This window comes from Nyctereutes procyonoides, unplaced genomic scaffold (genome assembly GCF_905146905.1).
Source record: "Nyctereutes procyonoides isolate TBG_1078 unplaced genomic scaffold, NYPRO_anot_genome, whole genome shotgun sequence".
Taxonomy (NCBI): domain Eukaryota; kingdom Metazoa; phylum Chordata; class Mammalia; order Carnivora; family Canidae; genus Nyctereutes; species Nyctereutes procyonoides.
In genome coordinates this window covers 18,729,460-18,751,609 of record NW_026575160.1, presented here as the reverse complement: position 1 = coordinate 18,751,609, position 22,150 = coordinate 18,729,460, and the positions used below count along the sequence as shown (strand labels likewise).

Below are 22,150 nucleotides of genomic sequence, written 5' to 3'. Positions count from 1 at the left end.
GGACCCAATTGTTTTGGCTTTCCGGTGGGATCCAGCAAAGGAAAAGGGCGGGGGAAGCTGGGGTAAGGGCGGGAGAAGAGCGGCGGGGGGGGGGGGGTCCTCAAGAACCCGGGAAACTGCAAAACTGCGGCTCGCGCCGCTAGGCGGACGCGAGCGGCGGGAACCGAGGCCCGGCGAGGGCGGGCGCCCGGCCCCTGGCCGCGCAGGGGGCCCGCGAGGGGGGCGAGCGCGCGCCGCAGGGGCGGGGCGGGGCGGGGTGGGAGCGGCGAGCCGGGCGTCTCGCGGGCCGGCGGCGCGGCTCCCGGGGGAGGAGTCTGGCGGTGCTCGGGCCCTGAGGAGCGTGCGGCGGCGCCCGCAGAGGACGCTGCTCCCCGCGCAGGGCGGGCCGACGAGGGAGGGCGCGAGGGGAAGCCGGAAGGAAGACGAGGCGGAGGCGAGACCCCGGCCCCGGCCGAGGCGGGAGGGCCACGCCCCCGCCGCCGCCGCCGCCGCCCGCCCGCCCGCCCGCGGGGCCCAGTGTTCTCGGGGCCGCGGCCGCGCCGGATCCCCGTCCTCGGGACCTGCGGACACGGGTGAGCAGCGTCGCCAGCGCCGGGCGGGGGAGCCGCGGGGACCCGCGGAGGAAGCGGCGGGAGGGGGCTCGGCCCTTTGTGGCTCCGGGGGCGGGGGGCGGCGGCGGCGGCGGCGGCGGCGGCGGCGGCGGCGGCATCTTTCAAACCCGAGACGCTTCCGCCGCGGGCGGGGGAGGGGCGCGGGCCGCCGGCGCCGCCCTCCGCGCCCTGCGGCGGCCCCTCGGCAGCCCGGCGCCCGGCGGGCGTGTGGGGCCGCGGTGGCCGCGCCGCGCGCGGGGGCGTTTCCGGCCGCGTCCCCCCCCCCCCCCCGGGCGGCGCCCTGGCCGCGACCGGCGGCCGCCGTCGCCGAAGCGAAGCCTCCTGACGTGCCCGCGACCCGGTGGGCTGCGGGGAAGCCCTCCCTGGCGGGCGCCGTGGTGCGTGCTGGTTTTGTTTGTTGTTTCCCCCCCTTGTACCTCCGAAGTAAGCCCGAGCGATGCGGATCGGCAGAGATCCCATGACGGTCTCACGATTTTCAAAAGAAAGCAGAAGCCGCCCTCTGACAGGAAGCCGTGTCCGTATTTGGCTTTAGACTCCGACATCGGTAACTCGCGTGAACTCGCCCACCCCCTCCCCGAGAAGCCGACGGGCCGAGGAGCGGAGGAACGTCTCCCGGGGTTTGACCGCTCGCCGCCGCCGCCGCCGCCGCCGCCGCCCCGACCTCCGCGCCCGCGCGCTCCGTCAGCCTACGGAGCCCGGCGGTTGTCGGCCACCGCTCCGCTCCCTTCAAGCGAAAATAGGAAGAAGAGAAAAAAGAAAAAAAGGACCCCAAAATGTAGAATTAACTTTAAGAGGGGCACGTGAGCAGGTAGTGCTCATCTTCCTCTCCATCACTTAGCCCTATAAAAATGTAGGGGAGGGCGGGTCACGTGCTGTTTACCTAGGAATCTGTACGTGCGGCTCCCTGAGCGCTCGGGAAACAAAACCCTGTATCGGCAGCGTGGTCTTGACCAAAATTGTATTTTCTTCTGTCGCGGCAACTGATGAACAGGGTGGGTGTTGGTTTTCCTCCTTCCGAGTTGCGGATTTTCTGCCCGATTTTGAGAAACACGGACTTCATCTCTCGCGCCATTGTGAGTGACTGACTTATTTCGGTTAACCTTTGGTAGCGTTTTTTCACAAGGATTTTTTTTTCTCCCCCCCCCCCGCCCCCGCCCCGACCTAAAAGTAAATGGAAAAGTCAATCTCGCCAGTTCTCTAGTCTTGAGGATGTGGAGTTCTGCTGCTGTTCTCACCTGGCTGCTAGCTAACGTTGAGCTTGCTGCTGCGCTTTGCCCTTTCCTTGGTCTAGTGCTCCTTGAAACCCCTTTGGTTTTGGGTCCCTAACTCCCCCAGAACTGGTCTGTCTGTAAACCGCACAGGACTGTGGCGTTTCCGCGGAGCATGCCTTATAGTTCACACTGTCCCGACCTAGTGCTGTTTCCTGAACACGGAGTTTTGGAAGCAGAGTTTTAATGCAATAACTCTCCTCCCCTTTTTTTGTTTGCTCTCATAGGAAGCCTAAAATCTCTTTATTCTTGGGGCCTCTAAGAAGGTGGATGGAAATAGCAGTATCCTAGTTCCTAAGTCCGCACAATTCTGTACATCTTTTTCTTTCAGTTAATGGAAATGATGAGGTATTTCACAAGATTCAAACATTGAACGTTGAGTTCCTAGCAATTCGGATGTAGTCTGAAAAGCCAAAAGGTTTTATACATTTATTTAGACAAGAGATGTTTTTCTCACAGACCAGGAAAAAGGATTTGTTCTGCTGTCATAAGCTATATGAATGAAAATGTCAAACTTCGTTATATTTCGGTCTCCCCGTTTTCAGTTTTGTGGAGTTTGAATACAGCAAGTAATACTTAAGTAACTCAGTATTAGAAATGACAGGTTGATTGCAAGTAATTTTTTAAATGTTTTTAGATTACTCCTGGTTCCCTTGCCAGGAATTTGCAGTACCTAGATTTCCTCAGTGTGGGAAGAAGGGATTTTTGAAGATTTGGAGAAAATGTAATTTAATGAAAGCTTTTAAAATTCTTTGTTTTCTTTGCTCCACTTCCATACCTCTGACAAGCAGTGACATGCTGTAGCTTCCATGGTAGGCACAGGGTTTTAAATATTCCTCAGTTTACCCCCCCCCCTTTTTTTCTTTTTTGGAAGAAACTGAGAAACTTCAGTAGTTACAATCAGTGTTAACTGGCTGTACCCTTAACGACCACACCAGTATATTTGAGTGAAAAATATTTTCTTCTGTTACTGTGATTGAAAAAATCATGGACTTGGTGGAAAATGAAATCTCAGTGAGACCATTAAGGTCAGTTTTGCTTTAGCTTATATTTCTCCACCTTTCTTAAGTCACTGCAGAGCTGAAAGGAAAAAAATGGGAAAGTGATATCCAAAATAAAAGGACATACTATACTTGTAGAATTATTCTGTCACAGGTGGCAAAGGAGGTGGCATCTCCTTTATGGTCTTGTCTCATTTTTTGTTGTTAAATTTTTTTTTGAAGTGAAATAATTTACTAATTGTAATGTAGTATGGAAGCTTATACTTGTAATCTGAATTTACTTGATGGAGCCCTGTAGACTCTTCAGTGTGGTTGTAAATGAATAACGTAGGAATAGACCTGAGGTCTGCATTTGGTTAGAGTAGGGGGAGCCATACTGAAATTTATTGAACTTGATAAAATCTTCAAAAGGCAAGGTGGTTTTTTTTGTTTTGTTTTGTTTTTTAAAGATTTTATTTATTTATTCATGAGAGACACGGAGACAGAGAGGCAGAGACACAGGCAGAGGGAGAAGCAGGCTCCATGCAGGGAGCCCGATGTGGGACTCAATCCCTGGTCGCCAGGATCACATCTGTGTAGTGGTTGACAATCAGTGTAAAGAAAGACCAAGTAGTTTTCCAGACATTCTCAACTGTCAGAATGGTTTTGATAACCTGAAAGCAAACCTGCTGGCACCAATATTTTTGTCCTCCCTACGGAGGAGAAACCTATCTCCTCATTGATTCGAACAATGTTTTGTTTTGTCACTGGTGCTTCCTGGTTCTCCTTTAGTCGTGCCCCCCCCCCCCCCATCAGCTAATCAAGATTAGCTTTTGTTGAGCTGGTTTGTTTTGTGATTTGTATCATCAAAATACTCCCTAAATCTTTGAAATGAGTGTCTAAGATCCCCTTCACCCAGGATAAAAAGACAATTGTATTTGAGTGCAGAGATCTTGTAATTGGGACGCCTGGACCTGGTATATAGGTATGGAGATTCAGGAGTTGGGAAAGTGGGACAAAAAGCCTGGCCATTGAGTGGATTAATAAATACAACTTCATATGTTTATGTAGTAGTGTAATGTGGTAGGCACTGTCCTAAGATCTTTATAAAATGCATTTGCATTTAATCAACTCATTGAGAAGAGTTCTATTTTCATCTTCCATGTTGCAGATTAGCATACTGTGGTACAGAAAGTAAATAAACTTACAAAGGTCACACAACTGGTAAGTTGAGGAATTGGGCTTTCACAGCTCCATCGTTAATGGTCTTAATTTTTTGGCAATAACTTGACATTCAGAATGCTTTGGATCCTTTCCAAGAAAAGTTTTCTACTGTTTGGGCATTTGTAGCATCAAAAGATGCAGCACCGTCTAAGTTAATAATATACAGCTGGAAAGTGCTTCGTACAGATGATGACCTAGAGTCTGCTGCCCTTCTTCTCTCTCATTACTTCATCCTTTATGTAATTTTTGTGCAGTCCTAGTTGGCAACCTCTTTCCCATCTTTTTATTTCATTTAACATACACAGCTCAGTTAATTGCTGATCAAAGTCATTTTTACGTTCAGCAGTTTTTTAATACTTTATTTTTTCCTTGATCTTTCAGGTTTTGCCTGGTTAACATTAGAAGAGCTTGCTTTGGGGGCACCTGGGTGGCTCAGTCAGTTAAGCATCTGATTTCGGCTCAGGTCACGATCCCAGGGTCTTGGGATCAAGCCCCGGTATCTGGCTCCCTGCTCAGTGGGAGAGCCTGCTTTTCTCTCCCTCTGCCTCTCCCCACTGCTTGTGCACTCTCTTCTCATTTGCTCTGCTCTCTACCTCAAATAAATCTTAAAAAAAAAAAAAAAAAAAAAGAAAAAGCTTGCTTTGCTTCTATTTGTGTTTCTGTAGCTACTCAGTGTAAGGATATTACAAATGACACACCTGTGGGATCAAAGTGAAATCAGACACCTCCTCTCCCCCTAATAAAATCTGCTGCCATCAGCCTCTCTGAAATCTCTGAGTGTTTGGAGTTATTTTTTTAAATTTCAGCCTTTCATGCCTTTCTCCGATTAATCTTGGGTTCTGTACTTTTAATATCAGTGTTCAGAATCTATGAAATATTTGTTAGTATTATTTAATTTTGAATATTAGCAGTATTTGTTTTGTGTTGATTTTCTTTGTAGATACAGTTTGGGGCATATTTCGAAGCCTGAGGACTTAAGCACCTTTTTTGTAGTATTGTTATTTTATAGTCCCACTGATTATTTGAAGAAACCTGTTGGAGTAAGTTCCTATAAGAGGTGTTTAATATTTTTAAATAGAATTGTATATATTAATCTGGATTGCTGACTGATTTAATCCTGATCACTTAATAGCAGTGTTTTGAAACTTGTGTGGTGGAATTCACTCAATAGAGAAAAACTGTATTAGAACCAAAATTTTTGCTTTTTTAAATTGTAATTTATAAATTTCTTATTTTCATAGGTAGCCCTTAGATTTAAAAATAAGTTGGACTTTGTCCCCTAATTTTTTGCAGAAAATTAGTGGCTAGAGAATAGAAGAAAGAATCTCATCCTGTATGTGGCATTCTAACCTTAATGCTGTTATTCTCTGCCATCAAGTAGATCAGTAAAAAACATTAATTGAGCCCATAACTTAGAAAAAGTTAGAATATGCATAGTTTTTATGTTAAAGTACATTGCACTTTATTAGATTCAGAATTTCATTATACGGTGTCTGTACAGCTCCCATTTAATTCTTGTTCTAGTTGGCATTTTCATTGTGGAATATGTTCTATTATTCTAACGATCAGCTTTAAAATCCAAGATTTTAAAATCTATCCCTTTACACAAAAATTCTCACACATCTCGTGGTTTTCAAATGTATGTAGTTACTGTTGTAGTTGATAAAATAGAAAATAGGTTGTGTTTTTGACTCTATAGTATTTTCTCATTGTTTTTTTTTTCCAACAGATTATCTTGTAGAAGAATGTCCTTTTTGTTTTTAACCTTGATAAAGGGTACTCAGTACATAAAAGAGAAAGTGTTTCAGAAATCCACTAAATGGGATGCCTGAGTGGCTCAGTGGTTGGGCATCTGCCTTCCACTCAGGGCATGATCCTGGGGTTCCAGGATCGAGTCCCACGTCGGGCTCCTTGCGTGGAGCCTGCTTCTCCCTCTGCCTGTGTCTCTGTCTCTCATGAATGAATAAATAAAATCTTTGGAAAAAAAATCCACTGAACCTGCAGTAGGTAGGGAAAGCAGTTGTGTTGATTACATAATAGATGTTAAAATATTTTAGTTGAAAAGGAGAGTGGAATATATACAGGTTAGATTAAGAATTGTATATAATTCAACCTTTAGGCAATTCAGGCTGGCAGGGTTTTTTCCTTGTTTTTTTTTGTGATCTAGAGGGAAAATATTCTAGGAAAAACAACTTGTGTCATGCATTTTAATCATAGACTCTTAATATTTGATCAGGAAGCAGTCCGAAGCAGAGATTGGTGCATGTGGCCTGCAGCCTGTTTTTGGAAATAAGTTTTGTTGAAACACAGTATGTCCATTTGTTCACATACTGTCTTTTGGTGCTTTGAGGCTGTAACAACAGAGTCAAGCATTTGGGACAGAGACTATAGCTTGCAAAAAAAGCCTCTTAGAATATTTTGTCTTTGAACAAAAGAGAAGTAGTATATCCTTTAAAAGTTTGGTTTTTAAATTAGAAAATCATTGCATATGCTAGTAGAATTCAGAAGGCTTAAAAAGGTCTTCAATAAATTTTCCTCCTTCTGTAGTATGAACCACTGTTAGTGGAGCCAAGTGCCAACTACCTCCTTTGCTTATATTACGTGTATTACACTTTTTCTAATGATAATAAAATTTCTTGTTCTTGTGTTATCAGAAGTTTGGAAATGAAAGAGCAAGACAGATTTTAAGAGAAACATTCCTTATACCCAACTTGTTTTACCTGTTTGCTGCTGCCTTTTAGCTTTTGTCTAGAATAACTGGTATGTATGTATATATTTATTTATTTAAAGATTTTATTTATTCATGAGAGACCCAGAGAGGCAGAGAGAGAAGCAGGATCCCTGGGGGCAGCCTGTTGTAGGACTTGATCCCAGCACCATGGGATCAAGACCTGAGCCAAAGGCAGATGCTTAACCACTGAGCCACCCAGGTACTCCTAGGATAACTTGATTTTTAAATCATGGTTTTGGCTGTAATCTGTATAATAAGAATAAATGTATATGGTGTTTTGGAGCTCTAGTGGTTGGCAACTCAGTCTGAGTACTTCAGAGTATAATGACCAGCCCTTAATGAATACTCAGTAAACATATTTTAAATTAAAGTAGACGTTAATTTATGATGGAAAATTAAACGATTTCCTTGATACCTGGGAATTTGTGGGTGCTAACTTCTGCAAATAACAGAATGTGTGACTTATTTTGAAGCTAATTTTAGATATAACACAGAATGATAGTTCTATTGCAATTCATTAAAAAGGGAATATTAATAAAATAGGTCAGATCACTAAGTAATACGGTACAGACTTTATGAAATATTTTTAGGATATTGATTTCAAGTTTTGTTTTTGAGAGAGAAAGAATCTTGTTACAGTAAATGTTCATGTTACAGGCATTTGAAGGTTTGATCATTTTAAACTTTGCACCTTTTCACATTTTTAGTTAGTATATTTTGAAGTCTATGTTCTCAGAGAAGTGACAGTTTTATTTTGAATTGTATTAGATACAAATATGCTTAAATGATTAAACTTATTTACTTTAAATATATCTAAATGACTTCCTTTTTCTGTTTTAGTATTAAGATATCCTAATAAAAATTACCTTGTCAGGAAGAAAATGAACCTTAGATTACAAAGTAAGGGGCGGGAAGTAGGAATGCCTAAAGCAGTCAGAATGAGGATTACATGAAGTTGGCTCACTGTGTAATTTTGAAAAAGCAGACCATTTGTTTTAGTATGGTTTCATGGGTATGATTAATAAAAAAAAAATCTAGTAAAACTCACACATAACAAATTAAATGGAGTCTTAAAAAGTCACAGCAAAAAATCAAATCACTACAAAAAATTAAATCATACTATTAGGTTAAAGGAATGACCAGAGTGAGCCTGTATAGCTAGTCTGCAAGGAATTCTGGGGCCTAGCAGTATGATCCAAATCCATCATGGCCCTGGCTGCCAGTTCCTGTCACCTGGCTTAAATATGGATGAGGATGAATTTGGGTCTTGCAGCTAGGATTGAGTCTTTTAATTTCTCAGTGTATGCATTTCTATAAGATAAATTTCCAGAGGTAGAATTGATAGAGATATTCAGCATTTACAATGCCAGGTACTTTGCTTTCCGTAATAGTTCATTTGCAATTCTGAAATTCAGAAAGCTCTTGAAATCAAGTTTTAAGGGAAACTAACAAAACTCAACCTGAAGTAACATGAGGCTATTTATAGTATTATTTTCACACTATTCGTATTTCCCACAGCAAAGATAGTAATATGTTCGATTATGGAGTGCTGTGCCAGACTCCTTGAGAACTATAATACATGATGTATGTACCACAGTACCACTATAAAACCTGAAAAATTCTAAATTCCAGAACATACCTAGCCCTAGGAGTTTTGAGTAAGAACATGTAGGTATGAATTGGCTTACACTCCAGTAGAAGAATACTCATTTTCCTACACCCTTGCTAATAACACTAGACCTTGCATTGTTGATAAGTGAAAATAGCCGGTGATTTTAGGTATTAGCTTTAGAGGTTGTGGTAGTAGAACTTAGATTTATAAGTGTAACTTTTCAGATCTGGAAGAGTCATTACCTTAAATGACCCAAAGTCTCACTCTGCCTTTGCACCTGTTTTAGTTATGTTCAGAGTTAAGTTGGCTGGAAATTTGACAGTGTATATCAAGTTAGCAGTTTGTGTAATAGTATAGTTTGGCAGGAAGTACAATGTGATCTTCTTTTTGACATATGGAAGATACTTTGTGAGAAAAAGTGGTAGTGGTTCCAATCATGGTATTATTTATAGGTTTCATGTGAGTAGTACTTGATTTTCTGATTATGAGAACTAAGAACCATCTAATTAGAACAGAAGTTTTTATTTTTTTGAAGTGATAGTTTTTAGCTATTTAGTAATTCTGTATGAGTTTTACCTCCTTTCTTGATTTGTAATTCCTTTGCCATATGTTGTAATTTCTGATTTCCAAATAAAAATTTTAATTTTAATTCAGTTGGAATTTCTTTTGATGAATGGTATGCAATATAACTAAAACCTAGGGTTTTTGTTTCTTCTCAAGTGGTTAGCCCATTCCAACATTATTTGTTGAACTAAACCAATCTTAAATTTTAAAATGCCAGTGTTTATATCCAATTTCTTGTATTTACTTGGGCTTCTTGTAGATTTGTAGTACATTTTAATATTTGATGAAAGTTATGAGGAAAAACATGCCCTTCCTTCCCTCAAATACCCTGGCAACTTCTGCGCATTCTTCTAGGCAGATATTCTGCAAATAGGATTTAGATTGGGTTTGTATTAAATTTACACATCTTGGAGAGCATTCATATTTGTATACTATTCTTCCATTTAGGATCCTACACATGTCTCTTTATCATGTTTAGTTTAGAAAAGTTTTTTTTTTTCCCCTGGTAAAATTTTATACTCAAAAGGATTTTTAGGAAGGAACCACTATACAAAGAGATATATACTGCATCTACTTCCCTTACTGGACTGAACTACACATTTAAAAAACATAGTTTATGCTTTGGAAATAAACTAATGGAATCTATTTACCATGTAGTTTAAGTAATTTAAATTAAATATAAAACCTTTGTTGAGGGTATTTAGGATATATCCCCAAAATGAGATTTCTCTGTGCAAGAGAAAGGGTTTTTTTTTCCCCCCTCTTAAATTACAGTTCTGTATTGCCACTAAACAAATAACTAGGAGATTTGGCTTTGCTGGTAATTTAAATTCTTTAATTTTTAAATAACTTTAAAAATATGTGCTTACTGATGTGCTTATTTTCTAGGATGTTTATGTTTTGAAGAGAAGGCAAAAAGTTAATTTAAAAATATAAATGTAAAAAAATAAAACTATGAATGTTAATTTTTTTCAGTCTTTTTATTTTAAATGTAATAGACGTCAAAATGTTCCTTTTCTCAGGTTTCATTTTTATGGCAATGTCTGAAGTTGAACTTCAAATAAATATAATTTATATTTAAATCTGCCATTTTAAGCATAGTATCCTAAAAATATACTAGCCTAGTTACTCTTAACTGACTTTTTTTTTTTTTTTAATTACTCCAGAGGACCCACGGAACATAGGATGCCACCACAAAATCTACCTCGTGTGTTATTCTCTTTAACCCATGAGCTGCACAGCAATTGCAAATTTGAGCAAGACGTCTGCAGACTGTGTTGAAGAACTGAAGAACCTAATTAACACAGGATGACCTAGGAGTGATTCTAAGCGTATAACAAGATATTATTCATTAGCAACTGTGTCAGTCTTGATTCTGAATGCTGCAGATAACAGCAAGCAGAGTTTCTCCTTTTTTTGTTTCTGAAGCATTCACTTGACCTTCCATCAGTAAGACTGACTTTTCCAATCTGTTCCGGGAGATATTAATGGAATACAGTCATGTCCACTCAAGACGAGAGGCAGATCAATACTGAATATGCTGTGTCCTTGCTGGAACAGTTAAAACTGTTTTATGAACAGCAGTTGTTTACTGACATAGTGTTAATTGTTGAGGGCACTGAATTCCCCTGTCATAAAATGGTTCTTGCAACATGTAGCTCTTATTTTAGGTAAGTACTTTAATCTTGCTTGCTTTGTAATTTCAAATGCAGAATGTTAGTTTATTTTAATGTTTTAATTGGAACTCTTTTAAACTTAAAAAATAGACGTTTTCACGTTTTGCTTAACTTTTCTATTCTGATGGCATAGTGTTTGTGAAGTCACTTCCTTGCATGTATAAGTAAAGGACAGATGAAAGAAGTCTTTACAAAAGTTTAAATATAAGAAATTTGTTGAAATTAACTCAGGTAAAGTTTTAGTTATGGGGAGACAAAAAGATTAAAAGAGAAAGAAAAATGAGTAATTTTTATTTACTGTTGAGATTTTAAGATACTGTATTTCTAAAAGAGTAGCCATTGTTGATAGATGTAAGTAGGCTAAGTAATAACTTAGAGGATCATTGTTGCTATTCAGACATGTTAAGGACTTTATTTCCTTTGCAAAAATATTTTTCTCATTTTTGATTATTGTTAGCCTTACCAGACTCCTTGCCAGATTTAAGTAATTAATAACATTTTTCTCTGTGCCTTGGAATTTAGAAGCTGATTTATTTTGTAATAGCATATAAATAAAGTGTAACTTTGCATTTTTATGATCTTCTGCAACTTTTGATCTTTTTAGATAGATTTTACTTTATTACATGTTTCATGAGAGGAATAGAAGCCAATGCATAGAAATTCTTTTGTGTTCTGCCCTAAGGTTGAATTTTTACTTAATATCTAAAAGGAACAGGGTGAATAAAGATGAGGTTAATGTGGACCAGTGTGCACCTACCACAGGTATTAGTGGTCATAAGTGGAGAGTAGCAGTGAAAGTTAATTTCTGCTCTCCTTTAGTGACAGTTCTAGAAAGGACAGGTTTAATGTTGATTTTTTAATGTCAACATACATGAAGGTGTAGAAATGTCACATTTCTTAATGTAACACATCTCATGATTGCAGAAGCTGAGGCCCAAATGCTAATTATCTTTGCTGTGCCAGCAGTTTCAAGTTAAGCTGTGGATTTTTCATACAATTTCAGACATTGATTTTCTTAGAAAGCTAGCATATTTGCAAACAGTGGTTCTAAAACTTGGTTGATCATCAGAATCCTCGAGTGCTTCTACAAACAGATTCTTGGATCTCAAATCTAGGAATTCTGATTCAGGGGGCCTGTGTTAGCATTTCAGAATTTTTATGTTTAAAAAGCTTCCCAGATGATTTTGATGGTCAGTTTCTTTTTCAGATCTATTGGCTTAGTTAGATGGTGTTAGAAATTTGAGGTTATAGGTGCAGTCAGTACCAAAGCTGCTTATTAGTGCTGTGCTCTCTTTTTAAAGATTTTTATTTATTTGAGAGCGATCTCACACACCAGCACAAATGGGGGGAGGGGCAGAGAGGAATCTTCAGATTCCGGGCTGAGTGTGGAGCTCCCTCCCAAATCAAGAGTCGGGCACTTAACTGACTGAGCCACCCAGGCACCTCAGTAATGTTGCTGTCTTAAAGACAACACAGTGTTTTTTAAGGCTACTGTTCTATTTCCTCATCACTGGCCAAGTTCCCTTTGTTAGCATCCTTGGTCTTCAGAGAGAATATATTCTCCCTAAAGCAAATCAGATACTAAGAAGTAGAAATAATTACAAGTAGAAAGAAAGAATAGTCCAGTACGTCTTTGGGATCAAATCTTTAAAATCCTGTGTCTGGGCTGCTTTCGTAACCCACAATCCAAATTTTGCCTTTTGGTTTAGATACATCCTTGCTTTGTGGTTTAAATTCCCAGTTATATCCTACCAAGAATCAAGAGCCTCAGAAATCAAAAGAACCTCTGAAACAGTACTTCTTAGTAACATTTAGACCCCAGATGAGAGAGCAGTAACCTGAGAACTGTTCAGCACCTCTTCCTCTGTGATACTTTTCTAATATGTAATTCAGTATTTGCTCTTTTCTTAAAAACGTCTATTTAATACTTTCATGATCAGATTGGCTAGGCTTCTTCTGTCCTTGGTTTTCGGGAAGCACAGCTCCTTCACAGGAGTCCATCATTCTGGTGTTAGAAACCATAATCTAGAATAGCCTATCCTCAGTGTCATCTGTACAGCCAGCTGTCCCCTTGCCCTCTCTTTTCCAGTTACTGCCTCCTGCTGGAAGAGCCATAAAAACCACTTGATCCCTAACCTTCCATGTTAACTCAGAGCTCTTACAGTTCTTTTTCAGGTTTCTTTTTGTTACCTCCCATGCTCTCATGTCAGACAGTAGCTTATTGGTTTTCTTAAAGGGTTTCTTGTCATGTCTTGAATGTTTTCAGAGAACACTTCCTGTTCTCCCTGACTCGCTTGGGTTTATTTATGGCCATCCTGTATTTTGGGGAGGATGTCATCAGCCACCTTGATTGATGTTGTTTGTGCCACTGTTCCTTTCCTTCACTGCCTGAAGGTTAGCTGCTGTCCTTGCTCCTCGTTCTGAGCTCCTCGTTCATTGATTCCACAGTTTTTGACACCCCACCTCTTTTGTCCTAAGTAGCATGGTACTGGACTGCTGCTGCATTTTTCTTTGAGTTTTTTAGGTCCCCCTCAGCTTTAACACGTGTTACTTTGTAGATAATGACTATTGTATTAATGCTTGACCTTCCCCAGAGTTTCAGTGATACTAAATGCTTAACTGATTGTGGTATTATTTCCATTTGACTCAACTGCCCTTACCTTAAATATAGCCAAAATTTAACTCCCTTTTCCCAGGATTAACTTCACTTTGCACTTCCTTGACCTTACAATTTTTCTCTTAATGGCTAGCAGTATTTTTTCAGGCACTTCATTTCCCTATCTACTTGGTTCCATTTCCTGTGTTCAGAAAGTCACCAGCTTGATTCGTTGTGATAGCTTTTTATCTCTTTCTGCCACCCTGGGCAGGTTCTTATACCACTGTAGATTACTGCAGCAGACTCTTAGTCCTGTTTTCTTGGCTCCAGCCTTTGGCCCTTGAGGTCTGGCAGTAGAGTATTCATCCTAGAATACATTTTATTGTGCTGATAAATCCATGCACAAAACCCTTCAGTGTTCCTCACTATAAGAAAAAGCTCAGACTCCTCTCTTTAAAAGCCCTCTGTGAAATTAATTTATAAAAAAAAAAAAAAAAAAGCCCTCTGTGATCTGGCTGCCACTCATCTTTCCAGTCTCCTGCATGAGCCCTTATACCCCTGAAAAAACGGTCATGTTCTGCTCTGATTCACTTTTATCCATGTTGATGGCTTTTCTCATCTTGTCCTTGAGGGGCCTAAGCTAGTGCTGTTGTGATACTCACTTTTGATCACATAGATTTTTCTCCTGTGTACATGCAGTAATATTCTTTGCATTGTTTTAGGAAACTACCCTGTATAGTTTTAGGAAAACATGTGAGTAAATGACACATTTTAACAGCTTTATTGAGACATAATTTACATATCACAAAATCTACTCATTTTGTATAACTAAATGCATTTTAGTATATTTAGAGATGCACAACCATCTCTACCATGTAATTTGAAACACTTCACTCACCTTTGTGCCCATTTACAGTCACTCCCCATTCTCACCCACAGTCCTGGGTAGCTACTAATCTCTCTTCTGTCTCTTTATTTTTTTGGGGGGGACATTTCTTGTAAATGGAATCCTACAATATGTGGTCTCTTATGTCTGACTTCTTACGCTGAGCATGTTTTGGAGGTTCATCTGTGTCGTAGTATGCATCAATACTTCCTTTTTATTGCCCAATAGTATTCCATTGTAGGAATATAAAGAATAAATGAATTTTGATATTTTCACTCAGAATGGCATAGTGGAATGGTTTAGTATATCTTTGGCAATGAATTATGCTTTTTGGTTCTTTCCCTCAAAAGCTTTTCCTAGAATATGTCCATCAGCAAATACTCTAAATAAACATCCATGTTAAAAAAAAAAAATCCATGTTGTCTAGTTTCGCTTATGTCTACGTTGGTTTTACACTAAACCTAAACGCTTGGTTCTTTCTCTCTGTAGGGCCATGTTCATGAGTGGACTCAGTGAAAGCAAACAGACACATGTGCACCTGCGGAATGTGGATGCAGCCACCTTACAGATAATAATAGCTTATGCATACACGGGTAACTTGGCAATAAATGACAGCACTGTAGAACAGCTTTATGAAACAGCTTGCTTCCTGCAGGTAAGCAGTTTCTCCTCTGTTATATACATAAACTGGTCTATTTTTTTCAAGAGACAGTGTTTCATCATCAGTGTTGTCTTATACCTATATAATTTTATTGCAGATTTTAGAAAGTTTTCTCTTCTTAAAATGTACAAAGGAGGGTTGCCTGCTGGCTCAGTTGGAAGCACGGGCAGCTCTTGATGTCGGGACCCTGGGTTTGGGCCCATGTTGGTGTAGGGATTAAGTAAATTTAAAAATAATGAACAAGGGAAAAACAGGATTTGGTCAGCCAGTAAACTTTAGTTTTATGAAGAGAACTGAATTGAAAAGATGGGTGAAAATTTCATACTGGTTTCATATTCTAATATACCTGAGAATTCAGATTTCAGATAAAAGTAATTTTTAAAGGTGTTTATTAAATTTAAGCGCTTTGATTTTTTTTTTTGCTAAAGGCTGAGATGTATTGATTTTTGATGGTACAGGTTTTCACAGAAAATTTGAAGATTCTTATGGAAATGACCAAACTAAATATTATAATAGCTGTGTGACCATCTTGAGCTGTTAAAGAACTATTAAACTAAAGTGATGATTGATCCACTTACAGATAAACTATTTTACTCTGTTTTTCCCCTCAATATTTACAAACAGAATATAAAAATATTTTCCTCCTCCCTTTCTCTTGTTTTGGAATAATTTGTATTTCAGAAACTGGAAGTTTCTCTAAGGGAAGAACCTTGAGACTAAAGGTTTTATTTGGAGAGAACAGGTCATGCTACCTAGTAGATGCTTCATAAATGCATACTGCATTGAGTATGATGACACTGAGCACCAACACCTGGGTGAAATTCTGGGAACCAGAACTCAGTCCAATGTTGTATATAACTTTTATTCTCGACTGTTTTTTTCCCTATAAAATTATGCAGTGTTCTACTATATCTGCAACTCTGGGGAAACTGAGGCCATCGTAGCTTCCTGATGCTTTAAAATTAAAGGCATTCATAACCTAGATCCAAACTTGAAAGGGGGAAGTGCCAACAATATGTACTGTCTTTCCATAGTTTAAATTTTCAGTACTTTAAAGCCAGAAACTAAAAGTAGGTATTTTTTAGAGTTGCAAAAAAAATTGAGGAATTTTAAGAAATTTGGATTCCAGAGTACTTTATTACTGTAAATAGTGACACTGTTCCTTATAACTTTTTTCCTACCATGTTAATAAACTCTATATGCATATACTTGGCAAAACAGGACTGGCTCTTGGACGGGGTTGTCCTGACAAGCCTGGGATGACTGCCAACATGATTTTCATTATTAACCACAGAAAATGCTTTTATGTTCCTGATACTCTTTTATTTAGGTTACATATGCTTTACTTATATATAGATATGTAGATATCATCTAATCCTTATTATAATCATTGGTAAGGATCCTCCCATTGTATATAAGAGAAAGGTCAGGCTTAGAGAAGTAAAGCTGCCTAATACTGTCTGCTCCTGAGCATCCAGTCTAGGCACCCTGACTTGTCACTATAAACTGCTTCTAGTTAGCTTACTATGATGTTGAATAAGCACAGTAGGTAGCACTTCTGATTCAGCCAAGATCTCTACTTTTCCTTTTTAAGAAAAAACAAATCTAGGAAACAGAATGGCTAAGGTGGGTCATATAAACATAGGTAATTTGTAACTGCGCATAAATGTATTTATTGTTCCTTTGGTTATCTCTCTAGATAAGGCAGGCAGATACTTAACTCTTGTGCATGGCTTTGTTTTATAGGACTTTCTTGTCCATGTTGAGAAAACCAGATGCCAGCTACTCATCAATAATCATTTAGGATAACATTTTTAAAGATTTCATTTATTTATTCATGAGACAGAGAGAGAGAGAGAGGCAGGCACAAGTAGAGGGAGAAGCAGGATCCCTGTGGGGAGCCCGATGTAGGACTCAATCCTAGGACCCTGGGATCACAGCCTGAGCCAAAGACAGATGCTCAACCACTGAGCCACCGAGGCACCCCAGAATAACAAATTTATAATGAAAAAATGATAATCATTTATGTACTATTAGTTTTTACGTGGCTTCCATTTGATTTTCTCAATTACATATTTTTAAGATTTTATTTATTTATTCATGAGAGAGACAGAGACACAGACACAGGCAGAGGGAGAAGTAGGCTCCATGCAGGAAGCCCGACGTGGGACTCGATCCCAGACCCCCAGGATCACACTCCGGGCCGTAGGCGGCGCTAAACCGCTGCGCCACCGGGCCTGCCTTCGATTACATATGTTTTATTTTTTATTTTTTTAATATTTTTAATTTTTAATTTTTTTTTTTTTTTAATTTATGACAGTCACAGAGAGAGAGAGAGAGGCAGAGACACAGGCAGAGGGAGAAGCAGGCTCCATGCACCGGGAGCCCGACGTGGGATTCGATCCCGGGTCTCCAGGATCGCGCCCTGGGCCAAAGACCGGCGCCAAACCACTGCGCCACCCAGGGATCCCGATTACATATGTTTTAAAGACTAGAAAAGTATGGAACATAACCATAAATTTCCATACTTTTTCCTTTAAGACCATTTATTTTTAAGAGCTTATTTAATGTTACACTATTAGCTCCTAAATAGAGCACTTAAGTAGGCCATTGGACAAGAAGTAGAAATACAAAACTATACATAGTTTTCTAATTTTATTATTACTGGAAGGCATTCTCTCTTTGCCCAAGCATAAGTATCTAAAAATAAAAAGTATAGTTTAGGGAGCTGATTAATAATACTTGTGTTTTACATAAAAGTAAAATTTGTTTTTATCAACCTTTTCCCCCTCCCATTTTAGGTGGAAGATGTATTACAACGTTGTCGGGAGTATTTAATTAAAAAAATAAATGCAGAGAATTGTGTGCGATTGTTGAGTTTTGCTGATCTGTTCAGTTGTGAGGAATTAAAACAAAGTGCTAAAAGAATGGTAGAACACAAGTTCACTGCTGTGTATCACCAGGAAGCTTTCATGCAGCTGTCACATGACCTACTGATAGACATCCTCAGTAGTGACAATTTAAATGTTGAAAAGGAGGAGACGGTTCGAGAAGCTGCTATGCTGTGGCTAGAATACAACACAGAATCACGATCCCAGTATTTGTCTTCAGTTCTTAGCCAAATCAGAATTGATGCACTTTCCGAAGTAACACAGAGAGCTTGGTTTCAAGGTCTGCCGCCCAATGACAAGTCTGTGGTGGTTCAAGGTCTGTATAAGTCTATGCCCAAGTTTTTCAAACCAAGACTTGGAATGACTAAAGAGGAGATGATGATTTTCATTGAAGCATCTTCAGAAAATCCTTGTAGTCTTTACTCTTCTGTCTGTTACAGCCCCCAAGCAGAGAAAGTTTACAAGCTGTGCAGCCCACCCGCTGATTTGCATAAGGTTGGGACTGTTGTAACTCCTGATAATGACATCTATATAGCAGGTGGTCAGGTTCCTCTGAAAAACACAAAAACAAATCACAGTAAAACAAGCAAACTTCAAACTGCCTTCAGAACTGTGAATTGCTTTTACTGGTTTGATGCACAGCAAAATACCTGGTTTCCAAAGACCCCGATGCTTTTTGTCCGCATAAAGCCATCTCTGGTTTGCTGTGAAGGCTATATCTATGCAATTGGAGGAGACAGTGTAGGTGGAGAACTTAATCGGAGGACCGTGGAGAGATACGATACTGAGAAGGATGAATGGACAATGGTAAGCCCTTTGCCTTGTGCTTGGCAGTGGAGCGCAGCAGTTGTGGTCCATGACTGCATTTATGTGATGACACTGAACCTCATGTACTGTTATTTCCCCAGGTCTGATTCATGGGTAGAAATGGCCATGAGACAGACTAGCAGATCTTTTGCTTCGGCTGCAGCTTTTGGTGATAAAATTTTCTATATTGGAGGGTTGCACATTGCTACCAATTCTGGCATAAGACTGCCCTCTGGCACTGTAGATGGGTCTTCAGTAACTGTGGAGATTTATGATGTGAATAAAAACGAGTGGAAAATGGCAGCCAACATCCCTGCGAAGAGGTACTCAGACCCCTGCGTCAGAGCTGTTGTGATCTCAAATTCTCTGTGTGTGTTTATGCGAGAAACCCACTTAAACGAGAGAGCTAAATATGTCACCTACCAGTATGATCTGGAACTTGACCGGTGGTCTCTGCGGCAGCACATATCTGAACGTGTACTCTGGGACTTGGGGAGAGATTTTCGGTGCACTGTGGGGAAACTTTATCCATCCTGCCTTGAAGAATCTCCGTGGAAACCACCAACTTACCTTTTTTCGCCGGATGGGACTGAGGAGTTTGAACTAGATGGAGAGATGGTTGCACTACCACCTGTATAGTTGGCGAGTTTTGGGAGTGCACGCCTGATTTATGTGCTTTGTCATTTTCTTTGCTAAACAAGAGAGGCTATGAAAGGACTAAATATGAGTACATAAAAATCTATCTTTGATAAATTTTATTTTTATGCCCTACTTAATATTTGCATCAGTATAATATATATCAGTGAGTCTTACAGAAAGATATGCTTCCATAATATGAAATAGAGTATCCAATAATCGAGAAACTTTTACGTGTATCATGAGAGCATAAGAATCTGGATTATCTAACATTGTTAGCCCTGTGTTATGTACAGTTCAAAAAGTTCACTTATTAAAGTAGTTTCCTGTTCCTAGTGTGGTATATCGCAAATTGTGCTGAGGTTATTTTAGTATATGTATTTCATTCCCGTGCTTCTGTTCTGAAGTCCTGGAATATGGTTTTTTTTTTTTTTCCAGTGTAATTAATTCAGCTGCACTTAAACACTAGTGTCCATGTTGGTATAGAAATGTCTAAATCCTATACTATAGTTGAGGAAGATCTTCCACTTTATGGTATTGCACAGGGAAAGCTATGACTGCAGGATCAGTCTAACTATACTATTAGGTGCATGTACTCTTTTCACTAACTTATACTTGTCTATCTAGAATACAGGTCTTCCAATCAGCTGGTCATTTACCAGGTGTGGACTTAAGTTGCTGGGCTTGCAATAAGAATTGCTAGTCCCTCGTTGTGCGGGTCTGTGTGGAGCTTTAATCAGTAAATGCCTCCACTTTCTGTATTACCTTAACATTGGCTCATGCATATAACTACCTGCTGCTGTTGTATTTCTCCATCTTAAAGATTTAGAGTGGGTTAACCAGGTCATTACATCTTAATTTAATAACAAGCATTACTGTAGAGTGATTGTGTATAGATACCCATTAGCTGTCAGGGTGTGTTTTTTCTTTGTTTTGTTTTTTTTTTAACCTGTTGTGTGTGTGTGGGGGGGTTAGGATTAGAAAGGTGAACTGTTCAGGAATTCTCTGCACAAGCCGTGCAGAAGAGCAGATAACTAGTGCTGCTCTGGCATTAATCCCAGGAACCACTAGCAGTAGCGGGGTGCCGCCAATCTAACATGAGCACAGGTGCTTCATGACAAACATTACTAGCATGTTCAACTGCATAATGTTCTGGCACTGTATTTTGAATGACATTAATTTATTAAATAAATTGTATATATTCAATATCTGTTTTTCTTTTGTGATGGGAATGGTGTAACGAATGGTGGGCTTTTAGTTCTAATTTTGTTGGGTCAGTTTGGCTTGTTACAGGGTTTTTTTTTTTTTTTTTTCGTTTTTCAGAATTTTGACATTCACATATCTGGCTTTCCTTTATTCTTGTCTGATTTGAGCCTTACTGTATCAACGTCAACCAACGACACAGAAGAGACCATCATGCCTTTTAACCCAGTCCTGGGTTAGGATCATCTGGAGTACCTTTAAATGCCTGAGCCTCATCCCAAACAAAATGAAGCAGGATTTCTGGTGGGTGGACCCAGAAGTGTCTTTCAAAGCACTACTGCTGATTCTTCTGTGCAGTCCCAGAGACCCGTGGGTTTAGGCCTTCAGTAAGGATTTCATTCTGGATTCCCAGTCTTCCTAGAGCACATCGGAGTCTGAGTCACAAACTGCCTCTCACTGCTGGGGAATAAAGTCCCAAATTCTTTAGCACATTTAAGGCTAATTTGACTTTAAATTCCTTTAACAGCCTCATCTTACATTGCTGTCCTATGACCTTGAACTCCTACTAATCAGGCCTGTGCTGTACTTTGCTGCCTATGCTACTGCTCTACTCACAATGGTCTTCTGTCCCTATTCTGTCTGTTGCTTTCTATACCTAAGATCCACTTGGGGGAGTCTTTTTTTTTTTTTTTTAAATGACTGCTTCCCTGGTAGCCACCTCTTAGTCTGTGATGACGAGAGTCTGTTGTCACTCGTCCTTAGTACCTTTTGCCTTGATCTGTTAATTGTACCAGTCATTCTATCCAGTGTTCTTAGAGGCACGCTTGTCTACAAAATGACCCATGATTCTGAGGGTAGGAATTTTCTTAGAGCCGCACCCCCTACCAGGGCTGGTGATAAAAGAAGTGCTAAATACAAACTGGTATACAGAAGGGCCCTGAGTTTGGAACAGTCAAACCCAATATACCAAGTTCTTTATTCTCTTTAGGCGTTCGTTCCACTAGTTGTCCCCTCCATCCGGCTCAGACTTGCCCTCTTCTACTTCCGCCTCTCTCCTGGAAATAGCCCAACTCCTTTGTTTCACTGTCATTATTTTACAACTGGCAAAACCTGAATCTCAAATGAGTTCGGCTTGATCTGCCTGTGACTCTTGGCTTGCTGAGCACTGCTACAGAAAACCACATGAGGGCACAGATGGTGCCACTATCTAATTTGCAGTCCCCATCCTCGGCTAGGTCCTCAACAGTAGCAAGATACCCCTCATTCAGAGCAATTTGAAACCTCCAGTCTTAGGAAATCTTCACCTTCCCCAACTCTATTAGCAGGTGATTTCACAGGAAAAATGATGGAAAACTTCCTGAACTGCATCACCAAGTCTGTCTGCCTGCCCCCCCCCCCCCACTGCAAGTTCTTCCTCCTATTCAGAGAGAAAATAGAAGAACCCAGGATCTTTATTAAAGGCACCATCTTTTCCAAGCTCCTTACAAAGTCTGCTTTTGAGTACCCTGCCTCCCAAATTGGCTTGTGCGTCAGCATCCCGTCAGGAACTGAAACACAGATCCCAGACTGTCCCCAAACCTTGAACTTGAGGCAGTCCTTCCTCCCGCTCTGCAGCTTTTGCGTTCCCTCACTACCTTCAACTTCTCTAAATGGGTCCTTTCCTCTCTTTAACCATGACCAAGCCTCTTTAATATTTTATTGCTCAACCTCCTTCTTTTCCCCTTCAAAACCTAATTACTTGCCTCTTGACAAACAGCACCTCACCATTTACCAGGGAAGCCAGTGAGACTGGTTTCTGCCATTA

General features: G+C 40.1%; 3 protein-coding genes across 6 annotated transcripts in view; 1 reads left to right on the top strand and 2 right to left on the bottom strand.

Moving 5' to 3' along the window:
• LOC129502831 (uncharacterized) overlaps window positions 1-1,107 on the bottom strand; it is a 196,942-nt gene extending 195,835 nt beyond the window's left edge. Inside the window, exon 1 of the mRNA XM_055314643.1 lies at window positions 1,028-1,107. The gene's annotated coding sequence lies outside the window, so the exon portion shown is untranslated. The remainder of the gene's footprint in view (window positions 1-1,027) is intronic.
• Window positions 5-20,351, top strand: KBTBD2 (kelch repeat and BTB domain containing 2). Of its 4 annotated transcripts, XM_055314640.1 has the most exons (5): window positions 1,480-1,684; window positions 6,738-6,843; window positions 10,157-10,660; window positions 14,638-14,803; window positions 17,611-20,351. In XM_055314640.1, the coding sequence occupies exons 3-5, from the start codon at window positions 10,491-10,493 to the stop codon at window positions 19,144-19,146; spliced, it is 1,872 nt and encodes a 623-aa protein (XP_055170615.1). In that variant the 5' UTR covers window positions 1,480-1,684; window positions 6,738-6,843; window positions 10,157-10,490; the 3' UTR covers window positions 19,147-20,351. The 4 variants fall into 4 exon arrangements, with proteins under 4 accessions (XP_055170616.1, XP_055170614.1, XP_055170615.1 ...); XM_055314641.1 differs by lacking the exons at window positions 1,480-1,684; window positions 6,738-6,843 and adding an exon at window positions 5-62; XM_055314639.1 differs by lacking the exons at window positions 1,480-1,684; window positions 6,738-6,843 and adding an exon at window positions 292-572.
• The window catches only part of AVL9 (AVL9 cell migration associated), an 80,305-nt gene continuing 76,331 nt past the window's right edge, over window positions 18,177-22,150 (bottom strand). The window contains exon 20 of the transcript XR_008663038.1: window positions 18,177-18,252. The gene's annotated coding sequence lies outside the window, so the exon portion shown is untranslated. The remainder of the gene's footprint in view (window positions 18,253-22,150) is intronic.